General features: G+C 35.2%; 1 protein-coding gene across 2 annotated transcripts in view; it reads right to left on the bottom strand.

Moving 5' to 3' along the window:
- Nucleotides 1–12,357, bottom strand: part of KCNT2 (potassium channel, subfamily T, member 2) — a 734,552-nt gene that overhangs the window by 350,273 nt on the left and 371,922 nt on the right. For both annotated transcript variants that reach the window (XM_006892105.1, XM_006892106.1), the window contains exons 9-12: nt 11,304–11,484; nt 9,981–10,145; nt 8,052–8,188; nt 5,434–5,497 (exon numbers count right to left, since the gene is read on the bottom strand). In XM_006892105.1, the coding sequence (XP_006892167.1) occupies nt 5,434–5,497; nt 8,052–8,188; nt 9,981–10,145; nt 11,304–11,484 (547 nt within the window). The remainder of the gene's footprint in view (nt 1–5,433; nt 5,498–8,051; nt 8,189–9,980; nt 10,146–11,303; nt 11,485–12,357) is intronic.

Raw genomic sequence — 12,357 nt, 5'->3', positions numbered from 1 at the left:
TTGAGCCTTAGTCCATACTGAAGGCTGCAGTCTTTGACCCTTCACAGCAAGTGCATGAGGTCCTCCTCAGTTTCAGCAAGCAAGGTTGTGTCATCTGCATAACAAAATTACTAAAAAAAAAAATCAAAAGATATGATGCACTGAAGAAATCTCCTGCTAAGGACTCCACCAAAGTGCTAAAGAGCAAAGATATCCGTTTAAAGATTAGGTGCATCTGATTCATGCCATAGATTTTTTTCAGTCACTTCTGATATGAGAGTTGAGGAATGAATAAAGATGACTAAAGAAGGTGTTGGAAAAGAGTAGTGAACATGTTAATAATTAGGAAAAGAACAAATCTGTCTTGAAGTGAGTATAGCCAGAGTTTCCCTTAGAAGTAAGGTTGGTGAAACTTCCTCTAATTTACTCTAGGCATACTTTTAGGAGAAATCAATCCTTGGATCAAAGCATTATGTTGGAAGAAGAAGAGAGGCAATGAAAGAGGAAGACCTTGGGGATGGACTGACATAGTGACTAACACAACGAAAGAAAGCATTAGGATGATGCAAGATAGGGGAAGAGTCAGATCTGTTGTTTATAGAGTTACTGTGAGTAATGGTGAATTTGATAGCCCCTAACCACAGAAATAACAATAGGTATAGAAAGCGTAGTGGCATAATTTTAAAAAAGCATTCTAACCTAAAGTTAGTGCTTCTCTGGTAGTTCAAATCCAACAGAAGTTTAGCAGGAAAAAGACTGGCAATCGCCTTCTATGCTATTTCTAGCTTCTGGCAATCTGCTGGAAGGTCACTTATCAGTCAATCCCAGTTAATAAGTGACTAGAATATGTATATCTATGTGCATACACATATATAAATTTACATTTATATGTCATTGTGTGCCATCGAATCAGAATCAAATAATAGTTGACCCTCCAGCAGGTTTTCAGAGGCAGTTAATTGTAAAGGAGGAGATTGCTCATTTTCTTCCTGTGGTGGGTTCTAACCACGTGCCTTCTAGACTGCAGTGAACTTTCTTACCACATATTTTATACATAATTTCAATCTATATGCAGATCAGATTATCCAGGAGGCTGGGTTCTGTGAGGAGAAATGTGGCATCAGGACTGGAGGCTGATTAATCAACTACATGTGTTATGCAAATGATACAACTGAGGAGGACCTGAAGTGCTTGCTGCAGAAGGTCAAGGACTGAAGCCTTTAATGTGGATAGAAGCTCAAAATAAGAAAACGAAGATTCTCACCACTGGTCCGACTGGCAACATCATAACAGAAAGTGAAGAGATTGAAATTTTTAATAACTTTAGTTTGCTTGGCTCCACAATCAACACTCTTGGTATCAGTAACCAGGAAATTAAAAGACAAATTGAATTGGGAATGTATGCTGTCAGAGACCTCTCCAAGATACAGAAGAGCAACGATGTCAGTCTGGAGAATAAGGTGTACCTGATCCATCCTATGGTCTTTGCAATTACTTGCTACGCATCAGAAAGTTGGACAATGACTAGGGATCATAGAAAGAATATTAATGCCTTGAGCTGTGGTTGCTGGAGAAGAGTATTGAATGGACTGCTAGGAGAACAAACAAGTCCGTTCTGGAGAGGGTGAAGCCAGGCTGCTCCTTGGAGTGAAAGATACTGAAGCTTCATCTGACATACTTTGGACATGTTGTAAGACAGGACCGGTCCTTGGAGAGGGGCATCATTCTTAGGAGGGTGGAGGGTCAGTTCGAGAGATGAAGACCTTCTATGAACTGGATTGATTCAGTGACTAGGATTAATGAGGGTAGGTGTGTCAGAGATGATGAATTCAGCACAGGATAGAGCAGGGTTTAGGCCTGTTGTAGATAGGGTCATCATGAGTTGTAGGTGACTTGACAACACATAACCACTATATATATTTGTTTGGAAGCAGGAATGGCATCCACTTCCTAAATAACATGCCTCCAGAAACTCGATGAACTTTTTTAAGTGTCAATAGTTGTAGAGGGGCTTCAAGCCTTTTTTACGTAGGGTTGCTATGAGTTGTGCTCTACTCTAAGACAATCAAGAACAACAACAACAACACACACACACGCACGTAAATTGTATGAACACACGTGTATATGTATAAAGACATAGTCCACCAATTACAACAAGATTCTGTTCAAATTACTCCATTATACATTTATCCTAACATAAGTTAAGTAACTCTTTTTGTTTTAGTTATCTATATGGAAATATTTTATACAGTAAATCAAAACAGAACGAGCTCTGGAAGCCTAATGGTAAGAAGCTGCAAGGTAATCTCAAAGACACACAGTTCTACTCCAGGACAAACAATATCCTATTTTGTGATTTACTGCCTCTGAAAAGCTACTGGAGGGTCAGTTATGGGTTGGTTCTGGTTTGATGACACACACCAAGAAATCACAGCAATGAATGTCTACCTGTGATTGTCATAGAATAATAGTATCAAAAAAATAGCAATATAGGTAGTACATTTTACTATTTGATAATATGATGCACCAAAATCCCAAAGCAAACCCAGATTGTTACAAGTGTGGGTTGTTGAAACTTAAATAAGCCCCCTAGTATTTTTAAATACACATATAAACACACACACATATATTTTTCCTTCACTAAGGGTCATTTTCTTTTCCCAAAAGAAAATTTCATCTAACTCAAAGTAATGAAGATACAGGTCTTATTTTTTTTGGGGGGGTTCTTAGAGCCATGTAGGATGTGGCTCCCATCAATGAAATGACTTGCACTTAATTCCCCTGATTTCACCATAACACACAGACACTTGGCTGTGCTTTGTGTTTTTCAGTTCAAAATCTTCCTGTGTCAACTTTTTCTGCGTGATGAAGAAATTAACCAGAGTGGCACTGTAGAGGGGATCAAGGAATATAAACAATCATCAAGAAGACTTTTAAGCACTATCATGTTCCAATCCTATGCAATCTTTCTTTGAGAGGCATCTGCTGCCTCTCATTCCTGAGATATTTTAGGTTCCATTGCACAGAACACTATGCTTCTGCATTTTTCCCTCTCTGAGCTTAAATTTCAGATTCTTTCTTAGTTACCAATCATCCATCTGCTTCAAAAATTGTGTAAGGGTTGTTTCATCTACCATTCCTTTTGTGGGTGGAGACCTTTTTCTTCATTTCTTTCTGCTTTAGAAAAGTACCAGGAAGAATGATTACTGGAATTTGTTTAAGGGAAAACTATTAAATTCGCAATGCAAATGGGACACAAATACACTGCAGATACTTAAGGATTTTAAAACCAAGTTATTGCAGGAAGAGTCCCAGACTCACAATTACAGAAATCAAATAAATTATAGAAAACATAAGGCAGACTTTGTTCAAAGTTCATTTATTCAATAAATATGTTTGCAGTAATTACTGTACTAAACCTAGAAAGCAGATACTGAGAGTAGTGCTCCAGTGAGCTGAGGAGGGTCTGGTATGAATAAAGTTGCATTCAAATAAAACAAAAGCAATATTCAGTCAATTATAGAAATTAATCAAACTTTATTCAAAGTATAATTTGCAAATCAAAATAATACTGTCTAAATTGTTGAAGGAGTAAAATAAAAAGTTCCAAAGCGTAAAGAATTTCTAAAGAGTTTTATACCTGATCTTATGTACATGACCATGGAAAAAGGGCTAGAAGGGTATTTTTACTGACTGTAACTTACACTAAAACACAGCTTCCATTGTGACTTTAGCATATCTGTTTCAAGAAAATGACTGCACATAGATAATTCAAACTATCCTGAGGCTTAAGGCAAAACTTTCTTGCTAAAATAGTTACAAGGTTATTGCTTGATTGAAAGGTGACTTTGCTATTACTGTTGTTAGGTGACATCAAGTCAAGTAAGACTCATAATGACTCAATGTTTAATATATATTAATCCTGTCCCATGATGTGCCATCTTCACCATTGTTGACATACTTGAGCTCCTTACTATAGACACTGTGTCATTTCATTTTGTGGAGGGTCTTCCTTGGTTTCACTGACTCTTCAACAACCCAGTATGGTGAGTCCTTCCACTTGATTGTACTTAAGTGAAACCTATATTTGGATGGACCAGGGAGCAGTCCTCAGAATAAAGCAAGGAATCACTGCATAGTTTAAAATCAGGAAGAGAGTACGGCAGGGATGTGTCCTGTCTCCATTCCATTTCAGTCTATATGGAGAATAGATCATTAGGGAGGTTGGGCTTTATGAGGAGGAATGTGTCATCATGATTGGAGGAAGACTCATCAACAACCTAAGTTATACAGATGATACAACATTGCTTGCTGAAACTGAGGAGGACCTGATTTGCTTGCTGCCAAAGTTCAAGAACTGTAGTCTTCAATATGGATTTAAGCTGAACATCAAGAAGACAAAGATTATCACCAATAGGTCAATTGGCAGCACCATAATGGATGGAGAAGATATTGAGGCTGTTAATAGTTAATGGTTGCTCAGCTCCACTATCAACACTCTTGGCACCAGCAGTCAGAAAATTAAAAGGCAAACTGCATTGGGTATATCTGCTGTCAGGGACCTTTCCAGAATACTGAGAAGCAACAATGTCAGTCTAGAGACTAATGTGCACCTGATCTAGTTCATGGTCTTTGCAAACTTGCTATGCATCAGAGAGCTGGATAATGATTAAGGATAACGGAAGAAGATTTGAAGACTTCAAGTTGTAGTGCTGAAAAGGGGTCTTGAATATACCAGGGACTGCCAAGAAAACAAATCAGTCTGTTTTAGAGAGAGTAAAACCAGGTTTCTCCTTTGAGGCTGGGATTTTGAAGGTCTGCCTCACATAATTTTGGACGTGTGGACAGGAGGGACTGATCTTTGGAGAAGGACATCATGCTGGAAGTGGAACAGTCCAGGAAAGGAAGACTCCACATGAGATGGATACAGTAACTAGGGCTATGGGAGTAGGTATGTCAGAGTCAGTGTTATTGGCTCAGGACAGGGCAGGCTTTAGAGCTGTTGTACATAGGGTCGCTATGAGTTGCAGGCAACTCAATGACACGTAACAACAACAATATTTTTTTTAACTTTCCAGTAAATTGAGATGTGGTGTGTGTAATCCATTTGCTTCCCCCCTCCCCCGCACGAGCTGAGGAAATAGAAGCTGATTAAAGAAAATTAGGCTAGAACATATTTGATAGAAATGGGTCTAGTTAGGTCTATATAAAACTCATTATATTTTGCTCAGCTGAAAACTCAACCAGTAGCAGAAAATTACTTCAAAGACATTCTTAACAACACAGTAAACAATGGTACTACTCTTACTGTACAGCAGAGGAGTTTAGAAATAACTGATCCCATTTAGTAAAAGTCTTTAAGTCATCAATATTTCGTGTTCGTCAATTAAAGCAATCAAGCAAATATTCTAATATATAAAATAAAACTTACAAAAGAGGATTTTAGAAACTTACAGATGATGTCCTATCTACTTCACAACGGCTGCTCAGAATAAAACAGGCCTCAGCGTCATCCATTCTGAATGCAGACAAAAAAGTAGAAGTGGTCACACACAAGAATACCTACATATTATTGTATAACTACTATTTTAATACTTAATCCATACGCTACAGTTGAAGCACAGACAAAGTCTTCAAGAGTAAATCAAAGTTGGAAAACATCATATTTAATCATGATATTTTTTAAAATTATGAGACTTACTATATAACTAGTTATAATTAGGGAAATAAAAGAAAGATGCCGAATATTATTTTCTCTTTCATGGTTAATATATTTTCACAGATTATGTGGATAAATTAAAAGAGTATACTGTCCTTCATTTTGCAGTTAATTACACTTCAATTAGAATGTCTCAATCAAATAAAGAGTGAGAATAGAGAACTGTTCAGGATTCAGAAGTCAACTTGTGTGTCTATTTCCTTGGAAGGATTGATCACCTGGTCCCAAAATCATTCTGACATTTGTAGATTTTCCATATTTTTAAAATTTGTCATAAACATACAATGTTTACTTTATAGTGCTTGATAATTTTGTAGAAACTAATAATGTTTTCTTTTCAAAATGAGTAATTATTTCTATTTCTAGTTCACAATGATAAACATTTTTAATATGCATTTTTATCTATCTATCTGATGAGAGGAAACATAAAAGTCTATGAAATTCAACCAAACTAAATAGTTTAAGTAGAAGTTGCAACAGATTTATTAATATGATTTTGTACTGAGTAATATTTTGGAAGTATCTTTTTTCCAAAGCAATTAAAAACTCATGGTACTGACCTTTTAAATATATTTTTAAATACTACCCTTATTCCTTGCACAAAGAATTTTTTGAAGGATATATTAAATGACATTAAATTTCAAATATTTTCTATTAAAGTAAGGTTATAAAGTAGTATAAAATATTTTGTGATTGATGTTTTTATTATTAAATCTTTTTAGTATTGCCAGTTCATGTCCAGGTGAGTGTTACCTTAGCACTTCCACATGATGGATATGGATAGGAAAGGGACTCAATACTAAATTGTATTTGAAGTACTAGAGGATCTAACTTGCTGTAGAACTGTGACAGTACTTGATACGTGTACAATGAAAACATATGTCAGGTACTGAATATACCAAAGTGACTAATGCATACCCAAAGAAGCTTAACATTCCAGTTATGTGCCATTCACTAAAACCTGATAATGTAGAATGACTTTCTGTTTGAGTTATTAAGACAGTGGAAGAAACTCAGTTACAATATACTTTTATATATACTTCTTCAGCAATGTCAGAGTCCTTTTGCTAGGTTTCTAGTCACTACTCGTAGGATTTTCTTCCTTTCTTTTCGTTGGTCCCATTCCCACATTGTACACTCACGGATTCATTCTTGCTCTCGCTATTTTGCTCTCGCTCTTTCTTTCTCTCTCTCTAGCTCTTCCGCTCTCTAGCTCTTTCGCTTTCTTGCTCTCTCGCTCTCTAGCTCTCTCACTCTCTCTCTCTCTCATTCTCTAGGAGACTAAGAGGAGGAGACAAAACAACAAAATGTATTAAAAAGTATAATCAAAGGTGTTTTCCCAAGAATCTCAAAGAGATACAATGAAGATGTATTAAAAACTTTGTAAGTAGCAGAAAACACTAAGTAAAGCAACCTGTTTTAAGAATCTCTCAGGCTACTGAAATTAGACATGATCTTTTGCAGACATCCTGATCCCCAGGCACTCAGAATCTATCTAACCATGCTCTCACTCTGCCGTTCAATATAACCTCTCATGAACTCTGAGCAATATTTCAGACTATATCACCTTAAGCTGGGTAGGTTTGAGCAGATACAATTAAAAGATTAACTAAGATCTGCTACTTTTCTGATTCCATTAGCCCCAAGGGACTCTTTTGTCTGTAACTTCCTGTCACATCAGTGTTTTTGTCCAGGGAATATATCACACACTCTTTAAACATTAAGCACTTACTTAAACTGTCCTGGTAGTTCATGCAATGTTTAGTCCAAATTTTCATTTGTGAAATAACAACAGTGCTCAGGGACCTAGAGACAACTCTAAAATTAAGTGTATATAAATCAGTTCCTTTCTGACAGTTTGAGATAATGATACGATGCCACACTTCTCTGTTTGTGTGGACAAAGTCTGCTAAATGTCCTTGCACTTAAACTGAGGTGGAAAAGACATCCAAATACATTAAATGTATATTCCAAGTCTTATTCAACAGTTAATGAAACGTTAGGGGTTCACACTCATCCAGAGGCACTATAGGAAAAGGACCTGGTGATTACAGCCTGGAAAATTCTATGAGAAGTTCTGGTCTGTCACAGGAGGTCACTAAGAGTTAGAATTGATTTAAAAACACTCAAATGTTATATTAAAAACTTTAACTCAGGGGAAGGAACTGATGTGAAAAACAATGTATTTGAATTTTGTAAATAAACTAGTATAATAAAATAAACAAGTATAAAGACTTCAAAAATAGCTTTAACACTATTTGCAATGCCAAAAATTAATAAAATGCAGTGATGGAAGAAACATTAAAGTCCTTAAAACATTACTGTGAGACAGAACAGAAAAATGTATACCTACTTTGCTCTCAATAGGTCCTGATCTTTCAGGGCAGAACCTTGAAGGTAAATAACTCTTTGTGACCACATTGGAATCTGCAGAACCCTCCGAACTTGAACATCCATCTCAGTAGGACATAAAATCACCACATAGTAGTCCTAGTCAAAGTAAATGTGCCGTGGAACAGAATTATTAATGTCCCAGTATTTTTATACCCCAAAGGAAATAAATTATCTGAAAAAAGTTTGATACAATTAAAATGTATTCCTGCTAATAAATAAAATTTCATTATATATATATATATATGGCAAGGCACTGAAATAAAATGAAATCTGAGAGAGAAATTCACAAACCAATAAATTTGGCTCAATATAACTCAATCTTACTTAAAATAAAAAGAAGGTGGTCAGTACCATTACATACTATGAAGTTTTTAGTGGTCAAGACTCTCTCCTCTCACGTGATTTATCTCATCTGAACACTCATTGAGGGTGAACTATGTGTTGATTTCACTCAATGACACAAAACAACAACCTCAGAGGTGGCAATTTTCTGCCAGTTTGAATCCACCAGCTCCTCTGGAGAAAGATGGGCAGTCTCCGCCTGTGTGATTTACAGTCTCTGAAAACCTACTGAAGGGTCAGCTTTGAACCAGTTATGACTCAATGGCAATATATTTTTTAGTTTTATAGAATATAATCACAAAATTGGAAATTTATCAATATGAACAATGCAATAAAATTTTAAACCTAAAACAAATAAACATGGATTGGCTCAAAAGATAAGAAATCACATTTATATGACAGCAAAAGAATATATAGTGCAATTTAAACCTCACTTATAAACCAAGTTTTTAAGATAGAAAGTATTAATTTTAAAGATCTCAAAAAATCAATGAAGTAATATTTTACTTTCAGTAATACACAGCACTGTCTTGAATGCTGGAAACTGTCTCGACTTGACATAAATTCACCGAGGAAATGCAAGTGTTTCAAGTAGCTCTCTGATATTTGGACCAGAATTCCATGCATTAAGGAAGAAAGGAGTTTCCCTCAATCTACACTGGTCCACAATATGTTATCAAAAGAAGAAATGATCTGAGAATTTTTCCTGTATAAACAGATGAGGAAGTTTATTTCTAAATTCATGTTCTCAGTAATTGTTTCATTTTCATTATCTGTGCCTCCTATAGGGAGTTCTGGTGGCTTTCTGGTAAGAAGCTATATTGCAATCCCAAAGGCACATGGTTCAAATCCACGATGCAGGCGTAGGATAGGCAATCTCCTCTGGTGCTATTTTCTGCTTCTGCAAGTCTGCTGTAGGGTCAGCTATGACTAGATTCCAACATGACAGCACACAACAACAACAACATCATCATCATCTTGTTGTTGTTGTTATGTGCTGTCGAGTCGTTTGCGACTCATAGTGCACATAACAACAACCATAATCATCTACTCTAAATAAACCTAGCTAGATGTCAGAAAGCAAAAACTGAAAAAGAAACTTCCTTTTCCATTAGTACTACTTGATTAAATTCCTAAATATTCAAATGAGCAGATGATATTGAAATGGCTTCTTCATTGTTTTATTATACATGTATTTTTTTTGTTAAAATTCACTGTTCATGCAAATATGCTTTACCCATAGGACAAAAAAAAAGCAATCCGTTTAATTCACAAAATTCCCCTTTTCATAGTATTAACATGCTTCCATCTGTATTTTCAGCGTAGAGACAGACGGAAACTTAAAATTCAGTGTATTGCTGAAGCACTTCACCTCCCCCCCCGTATTATAACTAGGTTATAACTGCAGTTCTGCATTTACTCTTCATAAATGTTGTTTGTATAAATACCAGTCCTCCAGAAGGCAAACTGCACAAAAAGTGAATTATTTGACAATATGTTTCTAGGTATGCTCCAGATTAGAATGCATAATGTAATTGAAATGTACCTGTAGTCTTGGATGAGCATAGAATTCATTTAAAAAATCCATAAGTAAATCAATCTTCAGTGAGCTGACACATAGAACAACATGTTTTTCAGTTTGAGCTCTATGTCGACTATAGTTCCCTCCTGACTTTTGTCTCTCCATCCACAAATAGGCCAGCTGTTCAAACTGCAATATATATTTTTTTATATGCGAGTGAAAAAAAACCAGAGACAAAAATAAAAATTACTGCAACATGTCTATTGCTTATTAGATCCAGTCAGTGTCTTAGATGGAACTCATTGAAATAAGAATTACCAGTTTCCCTTCAACAACAGATTTCATAAAAGTGTTGAAGAGCTTGCAAATGCCTCCCAGGAGCTTCAGGTCTCCAAGGAAACATATTAACATGATTTCTTTATTATACTAAAATGGCTCTCAACCTAGAGGTCTGTGCCTCTGTTTTTATGTCCAGTAGAATGTGTAGCTAAGACATGTCCTCTCAGAGTGACAAAGAAAAGCTTTATCGGTATTCTCTCAAGATTTTTGGTAATGAAAGACTGTATTACCAATATGCAAGTTGGATTACTATGACACAAGGACACATTCTGTTAAGAAGTTGGTAACCAAGGGTAGTAGATTTTACTAGGAAAGCATAGGAAGACTATTTTTCTACTAAAGCAAAGTGCATTGCATACACTGTGGTCAAAGGTTGCCTAATATTCCATGCAGATTAACTTGCATATGCTATTTTCTGTGTTTGATCTGACAAATCAAGTGTATCCACTACTCACTGTAGAAAATCATTGAAAATTGGAGAGATATGTAATATTTTTATTTCTCTTATGTCTAGTATGTAAGTCAGTTTCTTTGCCACTACTCAAATACATTTCCCAAAGTGATGCACACTGTCTATATATTATATTAATACTTTATTTGGTCAACATATGAAACCAGTATTTCACATAAGAATATGTGACTTCTAGTTTTCTTTTTTTAGTATAAATAAAAAGAATTCATTCTTGTTCATTTCTTGGATTTATAATTTTATGAAAACAATATTATTCTATAAGATACTTAACCATTACAATGAATTTTTGTTTTCTTTTTGGTGCTTTGAAGAACTGACGAACAGTGGTAGATAAAGAAAAAACATCTGAGGGTTTTTTTAAATATATTGTATGAGGACATTCTTGAGACTATTTTAATTAACTAATAAGATGTAATCATAATATATATGAATATACTACTCAAGTAAATTCTCAGCCTTTATTTTGTATTAAATGTGAAATATTTACTTCCATAACTATTGCATATTTGTATAAAATTTAACATGATTGTGTTTACCTGTATGGGTAGAACCACAAGAGCAACACATATCATCGCGACGACAAAGAGCTTGGAGGACCATGTTTCAGGAGTGACATCTCCAAATCCCACAGTAGAAAATGTCACAATGCAGAAATAAAGAGAGTCAAAGAGATTCAACTTCTTTCCTATTCTTTCAAGATGCTGGATTCCACAAATGCTAGAGAAACAAATATGCCTTAAAATGAAAACTTTTATATTGGACTTATAAAATCACTAAAAATTATTACCTAACTTGGGAGGGACCGAAGGGCATTATTCTAAGAGAATTAACTTAGTGCCATAAGGACAAATACTGTATAAGACCATTACTGTAGAAATAGATAAATAGTAAAATGTACATAAGGATCTAAGGTGGGGAAGTGTGGAACAGAGAGGTAAGGGTGGATTGGGGAGCAATCATAGGCTTACACAATTTTATGGGTGGAGGGAGTGGTGGGTGGGGAAATGCGAAAGATCCAGTGCACAAAACAATGTATATGAACTTTGTAAGTAAACCAGTTTAAAAGAAATATTTTCTTTAAAAAATGGGAAAAATCATTATCCTTTTGATAGCCAAAACAGTTTATTCATTCAAAGCACGGTGTTTTATACATTGAAAACTATTTACTATTTTCCAGTTAGGAAAATGCAATTTTCATGTTCTTCTTATATTAACCATATGTAGTCACATTTATATTAATAGTTGGCCAAAAATGATTTCCTAAATATCAGAAGTTACATATTAGGACATGCAAAATTATTGGTGACTTAACACACACTGAATAAACTTGAAACTAATATAAGGACTTGATTCTTCTATCTCTTCCCTGTTAATAGTCATGGCTTGTTTTGAATTTGAAAGAAAACAAACACTTCATTATTGAGAACTTCTACCGAAGCACGAATGTTTTGAGAAATCAACAATTCAAAGCCCTCCTCAAAGCGAGTCCTTAAAAAAGGTCAGCACATACAAAGCTGTTGATAAGGTGAAAACAGACGTACACTATAAAAAGTTATGACTGCAAAATTGGCAATAGAAATAATACAGATA

Source organism: Elephantulus edwardii, unplaced genomic scaffold (genome assembly GCF_000299155.1).
Source record: "Elephantulus edwardii isolate Elephantulus edwardi_28Jun2011 unplaced genomic scaffold, EleEdw1.0 scaffold00110, whole genome shotgun sequence".
Classification (NCBI taxonomy): Eukaryota; Metazoa; Chordata; class Mammalia; order Macroscelidea; family Macroscelididae; genus Elephantulus; species Elephantulus edwardii.
Note: the sequence above shows the minus strand (reverse complement) of the source record. Positions and strands in the feature narration are given on the sequence as shown.